General features: G+C 36.0%; 1 protein-coding gene and 1 long non-coding RNA gene across 2 annotated transcripts; both read left to right on the forward strand.

Moving 5' to 3' along the window:
• The first annotated feature begins 5116 nt into the window (after window positions 1-5116).
• LOC146731975 (uncharacterized) lies at window positions 5117-10579 on the forward strand. The gene is made up of 3 exons (XR_014927053.1): window positions 5117-5423; window positions 6984-7017; window positions 10557-10579. It is a non-coding gene; the product is annotated as an uncharacterized LOC146731975 (long non-coding RNA).
• A 762-nt stretch (window positions 10580-11341) lies between these two features.
• Window positions 11342-13309, forward strand: LOC144357800 (uncharacterized). The gene is made up of 5 exons (XM_085493030.1): window positions 11342-11555; window positions 11741-12009; window positions 12639-12707; window positions 12810-12929; window positions 13121-13309. The coding sequence occupies exons 1-5, from the start codon at window positions 11456-11458 to the stop codon at window positions 13307-13309; spliced, it is 747 nt and encodes a 248-aa protein (XP_085349156.1). The 5' UTR covers window positions 11342-11455.
• Window positions 13310-13628: the final 319 nt, after the last annotated feature.

Consider the following 13628-nt stretch of genomic DNA (forward strand, 5'->3'; position numbering starts at 1 on the left):
TAATGCACTCAATTTTATGTGACAGGCGATATTGCGCGTAATAAACGCCGTACGCCTAAATAAACAACATCGATACTCCTACAAAATTGAAATGATTAAGATATCATTGTATATGCAATCCATCTATTGCAATGCATTTTCAACGTAACATAAATTTTGTTCGGATGGCCACACTTTCGAAAAAAAGCCGTATAACAACAACTTCAATCGACTGCTAACGTATTGTGAGCTGTTAATACATTGTACGGTAACACTTTATGTGAGTGGACTGTGGATATAAGCAGCGTCTCTTTTCACTCTTTATCTTCCAGCGTTTTGCGCATCGTAATTTATTTTGATTATACATCATATACTGGGCTATAATATGAAACTGATTGCTGCACTTGTAAGTACGATTTATTATATGGATGTTTTTGATTTTACGTCATATTCACTGTACAGCAAAAGAAAACAAACAACACGCTAATAACATATGGAAAGCAATATGTTAGTTATCTTATTATCACGTCGTGGTTGTATGTAGCCATGTAGGTTTCTCGAAACGTACGATTCGTAAAACTACTAACACAACATAAGATATTAACAAACTTCAACTGGTGTATAGGTGTGTGTGCGTGTATGTACATCACAATTTTTTGCCGATCATCATTCCTTTTGCGTTTTCGCAATTACTCTCTTGGGTGGCGCCGTGTTCGTTTATTATTGATAGGAGTTTACCGCTGGGCGACGATGGTTGTTTTTTTTTTCTTCGGGCAATAAACCGACTCTTCGGCACTTTGTGTAATTTGGAACAGTATATTATGCGACAATCGGCTGTGTCCATTTTAATGATGTTCTATTGAAAACTATTACCCTTCAGCAGAGGAAATCCCGATGATGACAAAAATAAACGATCTCCCGCTGAACAAAACATAATCAAGTAATGTTCAATCAACGAACGAGTGCTGGAAAATGTTTTCAAACGTGACACTCATTTTTATGATTGCTCACGTCGTGTATATACAAAGAGTGTTATCATATTTGTAATTGTGATATATTTAAATCGATATATCCACCATATACAGAGTCTTGCACTTTTTATTATATTTAAAGCGATGTTCTGCTGCTGCTATGTACCACAAAGTCACACGTGCTCTTTATGACTAATCCACATATTATATGTTATGTATGTGCGGCTTCATAATTATATACGTAATTCTGGAAAGATCTCTCATAACAAGGTCATTGCACGGGTACAATACGTATTTATTCGCATATGAAAGCGCATTCAGAAAACGGTGAATACGACCGCTGTTCACAATCTACAGTATTTCGATTCAATATATATATGTTTCAACAAAATCTATTCACTGTTATCACTGCGTATAATTATATGAATTGAATCATTTTTTTTGCTCATAAAATTTCTTAGTTCACACATATGTATATATTTCGTGTAATTCAGTTTCCACCCGGCGTCTCTCTATCCACTATGAACGAGCATAACACACAGCAAACAAACTAACGCACAAACACAAAACACGTTGGTAGAAAGACGTGAATAGATCTGCCACATCAAATTTCACCCCGACATCCCAAAGTTTGCTTATGTATATATTTATTGCAGACCATTTCAAACGTGTTTTTTTTTACTGGATTAATTTTCTTGTTCAACAAAATTGTATTTTGGGTTTAACAATTAAAAGGAGTGTACAATATCAAAATTTCCCTAATCAAAAGCATTCAGTGGAAAGCGCTCGGTTAATATGCCGTTAACACATGAAACGGCTTCTCTATTCACCCAGTCTCCGAGATCATAAAATAAATCATAGGTTATATAACGGATATTGTCATGTAATAACTTATATATTGCCGACGGGGTAGTTTTTATCACGTATACTTCATCATATCAAATCAATAGCCAACTAGATTCGTAGAACATGCGTCTTTGTTTAGTCAATTCATTTCTTAATGTTATAGGATAGTTTGGTTTTGATATGAGATCTCGCTATCTAGGGAAAATAACATATTTGGGCTAAATCGATTAATTAGAGTTATTATCTCCCGTCAAATGTAGTGTGAGGGTTATTGCGAATTTTTCGATTAAAAACCAACTGCAACACTCGCGTACTGAAACATAGCAAAAAATAATAATATTAATACTTCGTTACGGTATTTACGAAACACACACACGACATTCACGCGTCCAGCAATGACGAATGCGTCAATGACGTCATGTGTTCAATTTGAAAATCACGAACAGGCTAATCCCCGAATTTTGCTCGCAATAATAACATTTTGTAGGCAAAAACAGTATTGTTATTTGTACAGAATCATTATAATCAGTTCTCATAGTTGTATAATACATACTGGAATTCTATTTCACTGAGCCTAGCGAAAACCATGATGACCACAAACTGTTGCTATTAGTTTCTCAATCTGAAATCGGACATCCCAACTAGTGTTGTCATGACCAGTTGCTATTAAACAATAAATTGATTAACACTATTAGAAGTATGGGGGGAAAATCGTCTAGGTGATTTAGTAGATCGATTCTGTGTCTTGATTACGAAATATATATTCAATGACCGTACTGGATCTGTGGTGCGTGTGAAATGCTTATTGGTTACGACGGCAAGTTTTTCTAAGAATTTAACGTTGCGGTGGCTGGTTTGATACTTGGAGGCATTCAGAGAACATACAACTGGCTACGAGCAATTACGCCAACGTCACATACACTATGGTGCAAATAAGACATGTTTATTTGTCAGGATTTGTTTTGCCAAGGCGCACCAATAAAACATTTATATTGAAATTATAATATTTGCTGACGCGAATACCACACCGCTGTTATATAAATGCGTGGTTCTCTTCATTCTACACCGGCACATAAAGCTGCAATCAGGTTCTTTCATTCCAGCCTCTCATTGGTCTCCAGCTCTGTCCTATTCTAGATCAGGTTTGCTTGGGCAAGTTCTGCGGCAATGGTTCTTTTCCATGTGGTTATTGGCCTCCCTCTGTTTTGTTTACAATGTGGTGTCCAGCGAAGTGCTGATTTGGAGATTGGGTATTGTGGCATTCTGATAACATGACCCAACCATCTCAGTCTTCGGCTCTTTATTTACAACAACAGTATCCTGTGAATGTGTTTGTCTGTAGTCATCACCTCTGGAGATGACTACTGGCCAAATATTATACAAATTCTATTTAGACAACCATTGTGGAGAGATAATAATAATGTTATAGAAATACTTCCTGTTTAATCATTGATGTAACCGGTACCCTTACTTTTCATGCCCTTAAAACATACTTACTTTTGTATATCAGAATTAAACAAACCGTGCGTTCGCAATTTAGGCGTAATACTATTAGTTTAACACCTGGATACTCGTAATCCAATAAATATGTGGTAATAATTATTTGTGTGACTCCATACAACATCCTCGTATATTTATCTGACAGGCTATTGAATTCGGAATTCATTTGTCTTGAAATAAAATGGTCTATCGTAAATTACAGCGAGCTGAGGAATAACTATTTTACTCTGCAAATTACCCCAAGAAACTATTATTTTTTCCAATGTAATATAGTCATTGAATTCACGAATACTCCCCACAGTGAGTGTCGCATGACTGCATGCTCGTTCAGGAACACTGTACGACAATTTCAGACTTGATGAAATAAATAATAATTCTTCAATAATTTAGATCATTTTTTTTTTACTTTTAGTATGTAACTTTTAATAAGTCTAATATTTTAGTGCAATATTGTAATACATTTATCAAATTTCGATATCTTTTCAGCAAGTTCTGAAGAAATACTTTTCAAATGATTAAAATGTGCTATGAAGAAGCAGTAGACCTATGCCAATTAATATACAAGTTGATTAATATCTCGTCGAAACGGTTGATTACCTGTGCACTGCACAGTCTTCCCTGAATGCTGTTAATAATTCGGACATTAATATTTTTATTAAGGCCGTTTCACGAAACAAATTGCCAATCACATGATTATGTAACATGCAATCTTATGTATGCCAAACCCCATAAGACTCAGAGTGCCCACAGAGACATCAGTTAAAATTCATGTTGACGCAGCCGTAAGTAGGCAGAGCTATGCGTTTACAGAATGAAATTTACTCATTAATGTTACATTGCTTTGGAGTTCAGTGATATTAACAATCAAATTTTTGTTTTATGATCGAAGACATAATTCAGCATTATTGGATTTGAAACTTATTTGCTCTCCCGTATATTATGGTATCTCGATCAGGTAACTTCTTATTATACAAATATAATGTATACATTGTGCTAATAAGAAAAATACATCGCTCAACCGGCGGTACATCAATCTGTGAAATTGCTGACTTGACAACCGATGTAAAGGTACACGTGATCTGTCTAATCCAATTGTTTTACACATGTAGACCACAATAGCAGACTCTTGGTTTTTAAGGACGTATTTGACCCGATTACTACATGACAGAACTCAATGCTGAGCAGAGTAATTGTCTCATCAGACATGTCGACAAAATCTATCCCAACGAAACCGGATATGACGATCTATCCTAACGAAACCGGATGTGACGCTATGAAGCTGCCAATCGAGAAACCTAGTATAATTTAAACCCCGGGCATAAATTCACATGCTATGTAAAATATGACACACAACGTCTAGATATCCATTTTGATAGGAAGCGTCATCTTGTGAGAATAAACGTCATCTTGCAAGACCAGCGGACACTAATACATGGTCAATGCACATTATTGATCTGTCATGAATTTGTTTTTGCGTATCTGTTGACCGACTTAATCTGCTGATTATTAGCGAATTGCTGTGTTATGTCTGTCATCGTTTAGGCCTATTTGAAGTTTTGGACGGAACTTGGCTCAGTGATTTGGAACTAATTACCAGATAACCGTCGCGATTCTGACAGTTGGTATCCATAGTTATTAATGTAGTGAACGATTAATCAAAAGATATGACGTATTCAGTACTTAGTGTGATTGGCTTTATGATTGAAGGTTACGCCCTATAGTCTTTTTACTGCTTTGTAATTGGTTAGAGTTTTGAAAATGAATAAAGAGAGTTTGAGTTGGTCTTGGGGAGCACAGCCCGATAGACGCAGTCGAGAGCAGTCCTGGAGAGCCCTGGGGCGAGTGTTGACGCAGTCTAAGAGAGTCTTGGTTCAGCCTTGCGATAGTCTTGGGGATTTTTCCCCAGGGCGCTGTGTCTTATAGAGTGCTCGATTGACCGACTAAGACGAGAGCTGAAACGTATTTCGTTGTGCGTGTCTTATTTGACTGTAAAGTTAAAGTGACTTCCCCGATCCCACACCTCAAGGGGACGAGATAGAGAGACGAGACGAGTTTCCCGCCTGACAAGTGTGGAGAACCCCGGAGAGAAGAATTTACCCCTGATAGATCTATGTTCCACGTACATTAGTGAGTAGTGTGAAACAACAGTTGTCAATATGTGGCATTGATTGAGCATACCTTTTAGACTATCATTCGTGCCCGATCTGTTCAATGCTTTCTTCTGTAGCGCATTAATCGACGCGCGCGGACACCACAATGGTAACGCAAGTGTTACCGATGCGCGGAGCTACAGACATAATGGCGATATAGGTGACAAATAGTACTATGAGAGCAGTTGGCGAACATCACGATTATCAAACCTCACCCTTCCACGATCAGTATCTTTAGACAGGGCATATTTTATTTATAGTTTATCCAGCTGAATGCGAATATACATCATAAATTACTAACCTGTTAAAAGCGAGAAAAGCAATGGTTTGATTTGCATAAACAACGGCAATTAACGACAACGCACTAGTCTACTGATCATGCTACATTTCAGTATTGGATATGTTTGTTCTCATTTTTTGTTCATGCTGGTTATAACAAAATGTAGCGTCCCTTCGAGAACATAGCCGGACCACCTTTCTTTGCTATTAAAAGAAGAACTATTTATAAGAATGATTGCTCATATACTAAGGTTGAAAGGTCTTTTTTCGCCCGTTTGTCAAACGTGCGCATGTAATAACGCATACACCGATGACAAAATTTTGTGTCTAACAGTATATTAACTTTTTTAATTCACTGTCATTCTTGAGAAAAAAACAAACAAATAAATAATATGCATAAAATGACAATTTAGCGGCAATTTAACAATTTACCTTTTTCATTCTATGTTTCCGAGAGAAAACTTTGAGATAATGATAATGAGATAATGAGATATTATATCCTTGTCATAGAAAAACAATGTTGAATCTCGATAAAAATATGATATTTCACCTATTTTGAGTGTGACGATCCCATATTTGTTATTTCATTTTAATGATTTATGTAGCATGGAATATCACATACGTACGAATTAAAACGAAATAGCATTATTTTTACTTTTGAATATCGTTCTACGTTAACACATGAACAACAATATCTACTCTTGCTCGATGGTCTCTATTCACATTGTACCGGGATATATGCCCTATAATAAATTGGGTGCAGTTCGTGGAGAAAAAAATGCTTGCATAACAATTTACACAATGTAGCTCTATACATCAACCATGATCACATTGACATCAATGTCATCACATGGCGGCCAAGCAAATATAGCAAGTTGTACTATTTATTTTATTGTTAAGTAAATGTATATATAGTTTAAAGGGACATATGAGAGCCAAACTTTCTGTCATTCGGCGTAGTTTCATTGAATACAGCTCATATATATGCACGCGGATCACGTAGACAAGAGTGGCCTCGTACACCATAAAATATTCAAGGCATCGCTGACCGTCCCTGTCTCACATCCGACAAATTTGCATATTGTCTATATAAAATGGATTCAAGGTGAAATACCATGTTTTTTGTAGTTATTGTTGTTAAATTTAGGCACTAGGCTAATCAGATCAGGTTGTATGACAAAAAACACATATTACAACTCATTTTATCGGACACGAAATCTAAAATGTGTTGTTGTTTTTTTATCTTTTTTTGTCGCAGGTGTTCATCTTGACAATTACTCCAATTTGTGCAGGTAAGGTCATTTTCTAATATACGAGCACACACACTTTGCCTATTTGTATTTTAGCATGCACATGCCAATCCGATTTAAGCTATTTACGTCGATTACAAGATAATGTCTACAAGACTGCGTGATTAATGGGAATTCCCTGTCAGGAAATTGACATTGTTGCTGTATGTTCATATAAATACAATCACATGACCTATTTGGGGTGGGGCAACATAGTATCTTCGATTCATGATTTTTATGAGTAAATTATTCAATTAATATATAATTTTCTTTTCGAATTGACAGTCAGAGTTGTGAACCAAACTATTACTATTATCTCTGTCGTTGTTATGCGTAAACAACTACGCTTAAAACGTAATGTCTTGGATTTGAGTACTGACCGTTTTGCGCGTGTGGTCCTCACAAGAAAACAGTTGCTATCTAGTGTCCCAGGAAAACGTACGGTGATGGACCCACCATGTATGAATGACACGAGGAATAGTGAGCTAGTGCGTTTCAGAATGAACTTGTGACGGCTTCATAGCCTTCCATTGGGATCGGTGCTACAATATAATGCTATATGTGAACTTCAGTTTTACTAACGTTTGAAACACGAAAATGCTTAATAGTTCTAAATGACGTCATATATTTGATCCTGTACGTCTCCATTGATAACTTCATGTTCATTAACTAAATTAATTAATCGATCATCGTTCACTTGAATTGACAATATCCTGTTTGATTCTTTGCTATTGTCTTATTTTCTCTAGCATTTGTTTCTCCTTTTATAAGTTAGAATGCTTCGCTCGTACCACATGACAAATTCTCAATTATCCGGCTTTAACATGTCCTTGACTGCTGAGTCTTATTCGAATTGCTCCAACGAAGGCATGTAGCTATTATAATCCACGGATGTGGTGGTTTAGTGTCTGTCATGGTTGAACAAGAACTGTTTGTTATCAAATACCTATCTTAGGGATAGTTTATAAAATCGCATTCGATAATCTGAAAGGAAACGAAACATTTCAAACAACAAATTCACGGGCACAGGTGGTAGTGGAAATGATCGTTCGGTTATTTTCCTGGTGACACAGTAGGAGATATATTGACACAATTGAATAAAATGACATTGGACACTTCAAAATACGCCAAAGACACGATAAATGAGCTAAAGCCTTTTTTAAAGCCTTAAATGTTTTGGGGGATATTTAATCATGATAACACCGGATTCACACCTAATTGCGTCGAAAGCTTAACAAAATGTAGTGATGGAGAATGTTAATCTCCAAAATTATTATTACGAACTTTAAGCATTCAGGAACTTTGCATACAACATACAATTTGCAGTACTTACTTGTGTTTGATCTGCACCCACCCCACTGGCACGTGAAATCATCAAATTTAGAAGCACCGTGATAAAAATAAGACATGCACCGCACATAATGCAAATGGCGTTGAATGATTACAGCAATGGCAATGTTTGATTTTGTGATTAAAACTACTACCTTTTTATGTTTTAATTCTCTGATATTTCAAAATGTATTATTAAATCTACTTATTGTCTATTTAATCATAGTAATATTACTCCAGTGACGAGTATCCCGCATATCCAAACTGGAAATGTAACATTAATTTATCTGCAAAAATAACATTGGAAAGTGATTTAAACCTATTTTTCTTAAGCCGGATTTTGAAATGACGTTTTCATGTATACGTTGAACTCCTTTTAGAATAAAATCACCTAAGTATCCGGCCAATGTTAATCCGACGGTTTTGTACAAAGCTAGTGTAATGACATTCGAAACACCTTCCTTTGTGACCGCCACAGTTTCTGCAGTAGTGTATAGTTCCGTGTTTTCTAAAACCGTTCAAACTATTTCGGGGAAAATATATTTTCTATTACGTTTTTTAAGATCCCGTTTATACTCCTACGTTTAACTCAGGACCCCGTATCGGCTTAGTGGAGTAGAAAGTATCGCATTCAGGTTGTTGACGGGAAGTCGTTCAGCATCGACTGCACGGGCTATTCAAGGTGTATAATCGCATGCGTCACCCTCCATAAAGACCTTTATGATAACAGAGTTTGGCACTGATTCATCCATCATATACGAATACAGAACCACTCACGCGTATGTTATCATATGTCACATATACTCGCTCACGGCGACTGCGTTACACAGGGATCAAGCCAAGCGTTGACGTGACAACATACCCATCCTTGAAGCAAGCCTTCAAAATATTATACTTTCTTTTTTTGAGATGACCGTATTGTGACTGCCTATTATTTGACTCGATAGCTTCTAGAATAAATCTAACCCAGCATTTGTTTCCCGTATGTTCCTTTTTAAACATTAATATTTACTGTTGGTAACATATTGCGAATTCAATGATCGATCAAAATAAAATGAATCATCCCATTTTATTACTACAATACACAATAATGCACATTGTGCAGAACAACACATTCAGAGTACGTATTTATATAGAACCATCGCCGATACACTAGCTGTTACATCACTACATCGTCGTCCTTGGATGTATACATTACGAAGAGCCATAAATTGAATGCAGGGGCCTGTAATGAAATAAGCAATGTATATATGATGTCACATTTCCATATATAAATAAAACAAAACAGAATATTCCTCTCAAGTACCTTGCGTTTGGAACAGGTGTACACCTTGGGTTTATAAATCGAATTAGAACTCGCTCTAAGCCTTAACAAATGAAGAGTTGCATGACCTCAATGACTATCTAATTGGAATTTACGCTTTAAGAATACCTGCATATGCATACGAAACTTTATTGAATATTGATGACTATGTCAATTGCGTATTCCTGACAATTAAATAAATGCGAGACAATTAATATAAGAATAAATGAGTTACGATCACGTAAAATTGGAACCAAGCGATCACCATACCGCCGCATCCGTCAACAACTACGTAATCGGAGATATCTAATGTCATAGACCGGCGTTCAAACACTCCCGGTCTTCGTGCGTATGCAAATGTAGCCAGATGTACTACGACACCAACTTCATTGTTGTACCACATATATTTGTATTATTAGAATTAACATTGCTTTTACGGGAGTACGGAATGTATATACAATAATAAATTTAGAACAAAATACAATGTGAAATATTAGTATTCATGCGGACAATATGGGATATTTCTGCGGATTTAGCAAACCACTAGTTATATAATCGCCATCTCATTCTGTCACGACGCGCGTTAGTAGTAAACCTACAACAAGGGATCTCTCAACTTGTATTTTATAATGGAGTCGTTATTACTTCAATGAATCGAATTGACGTAAATGGCCGCCGAGATCTCGTGTAAAGCGAGAGAACTACAACACTCATTTTTACCTTCTAAATAGTGTTGTCATCACGTTTCTTTTTCATTGATCTATTATAATAACGTGGTATTTGCAACAGTTACATGATGAGGGGGAAAAATGAAAGAAGAACAAAACAAAAAAGAGTCTCGTGACTATTTCGAGATTCCGGCGGCCATTTTCCCTAAGGTCTACGTCACTTATTATGTTTTTTACTAAAGATTTCAACTGTGCGGTGGATGGAACCGAAGACCCTGATAGCGGCCTGTGCTATCAAATTTCCGAAGATGGAGTGTCATCCTGGCAAGCTGCAAGGGATTTCTGTTTGACACAAGGTGGCGATCTTGTCGATGTCAAAGAGGAATCGCAAAACACATTCATTCTTGAAGCTATCGACACATTTCAAAGGTTGGTCGCAATTAATGTAGTCAATAGTAAAATCTCATTGTTATATTGTATATTATGGACGGAAAGTTGCATGTTTGGTGTATAGGCTGTAGACTAATAATTGGCGACTGTAATTCAATCTATTGATGTGTCAAAACGACGCTTTTTTATATCGATTTAGGAAGATTATATTGTTTTATTGACGAATGCTAGAATTGTGAACCCCCCTCCGGACGCTAAACGAGACACATTTCAGCGGCGTATCACACGGAGTTTACGGCATTAGACGGAGACATAGTAATGCTTCTAAATACCATAAAGCGCTACAGAGGTAGCGCGTTCAAATTTCTTGTAAACAAATAGTTTGTATATGCGCGTTTAAATATGTAACGACTTATTCCATAAAAGTAAAATTTCCGGTTTCTTTTGTACCCACTGTGTGGAAATGTACCACCTTTAGATAGAATAGCAATTTTTAAATAAAATAAAATCTCTCATTTGTGCACACTTCGGTAAATTAATTGAACGTTATTTCACTTATATTGAGCCACGCACTGATTTATTTACTTGCACAATCTTACCGTCGGATTTCCGTTTTCTCTTATGCAACGCTAGCCCGGACAATAACAAAGGATACTGGATTGGACAAAATAGTATAGACGGCAGCGGTACGTGGAGCTATCTTTCCGACTCGTCTGCATCAGTATTTCTGGACAATCTTGGCACCAGCTCAATGAACTGTATAATCATTGCACGCTCGGGCAATCACTTTACATGGAAATTTAAAGATTGCGACACAGATGACAACAGACCACTGTGTGTATATGGGCAAGGTAAGTCATCATAAGAGTTCGATTATTAGAAGGTTAATGTCAGATTTATACATTATCAGTGATTACCCAATTGTATCCATTGATGCCGATTCTCCTGTTGATTGCATATCCAGAGTGTGTTATCACTTGCTATCGCACCTTTATGGCAAATGTTAGGACTATTTTATATATTTCATTGATTTTAGACTCTGTTAGTGATATTTCCACGTCAATGTATAGCACCACAGACACGCCATCCGAAAGCACCACCAATGTTCGCACAACAGGGGGCATCTCACACGTAACAACCGATGAACCATATGCAATAGCATCACCAACAGCAACAACGGCACGCCCTACAATTCAATCAATAACAAGTACGATTCAACCTGTAACTACAGATATTTTTTTAAAAGTTAACATAATAGCAACGGGAACGGTATCCAATGACAGCATATCACTTGCAAGGAATATGGTAAGATAATTTCCATGAATGTGTCATTGTATTCAAATAAAAATTATCACCGTATGTTATGAGTTCATCGTCTGATTGTGGAGTTCGTCGTCCTAAATGGACTTCATCTCAACTACAAAAAAAACAAAAAAACAAAAACGAGATAAAAATAATAATCAGTTATATCCAATATTCTAGCTGAATTCTCTATTGAATCTTAACACAACTTATTATAATTATACGGAATTAATAATTTAAAAAAAAATATTTTCAAAGACATTCATTATTGGGTCTTATCACCATTGCGTAGTTTTACAAATCTGCGTTACTATGCTGTCGATTAGCTTACGCGTACAGTGACTATTAAAAATGGAATTCAATGCTAAATGTCATAACTGGAGTCACTGCAAAATGATATGCTTGGACTCAATGGCATAATACGCTTTTTTAATTACTATTTATCAATAAGTACTGAATAATGTCCTATATAGATTTTGTATATACGCCATTGTGTGACGAGGGCTGACTTTAAGCCCAATCTTGTCCGCCCAACGTATTCATGTTTTGGCTTGACCACATACGGGTTTTATTACGTATATCATTTCTCAGATGCAATAATTGCAGTTATTTTTTCTCTCTTGTGAATATAGATTACTGAGCTGTCTGAAAAAAATGCAACTGCGCAAGATATAACGAATGTAGTCGAAATAGTTGCTCAGGTAAGTTTGTTTTCATAATTATTTCTTCAATTTTCGATCGAAATTTTCATAATGGTCATTATAAAAGTTCCATGCAATTTTGTTTTCCATTTTAAATAATAGACTACTTCACAAAATACTGGGAATGGTCGTCGTGCAGCAATGACATTGCTGGCTGATATAAATGCGCTTATTGGAGATTCATTTCGAGGAACAGACATGGAAATAAACACGTTGGCACAGGTAAATTTATCCATATCATAACAGTACATTACATTACATTACTTTTGATACTACTTTTCAACATTTATATTTTCCGGGAATGCGTATCTATCATTCATGCTTTCTGTATTTTTTCTGTGACATACGAAAAAAACGACTAGTGCACGAATGTTCAAGCATACGTTAATACAGTCTTATTTGTTTCATTTTAGACGTACACCGAAGTGGCCGTAGGCTTACTCCCACTTGAACCTACTGATGAAGAAGAAATGGTAAGAAACGGCTCGCACACAGTAAACAAACTTGCCTATCGAACTATATACCAATGTAGAATCAGCGCAAATAATGAGGACTATGTAGTGTCAATAACATCGCAATTGTTATGTTTCAATAACACGTAATAAGATTAGTTTTCTTATAATAGTTTTATTTATCACTCGATGTTTGGATATAGTGATATTTCTACACACTAAAGGGTAATACGAACAGTTTATAAATTCCATTCAATGCACACAAACATAAAACATACACAAATCTTTAACATGATAATAATAACTATCAGCGAGAATATTTGATACCAAGCAAATAACTAAATAAAAACTAAATAGAACATTAACATTTTCCAAACATTCTCACATATATAACATTATATTGCACTATGTTATGTATGTATGTAAGAACGCATAATTCCACATGCCATGTTTGACGTAAATAATATGT

Source organism: Saccoglossus kowalevskii, chromosome 18 (genome assembly GCF_978046115.1).
Source record: "Saccoglossus kowalevskii chromosome 18, keSacKowa6.1, whole genome shotgun sequence".
Lineage (NCBI taxonomy): Eukaryota > Metazoa > Hemichordata > Enteropneusta > Harrimaniidae > Saccoglossus > Saccoglossus kowalevskii.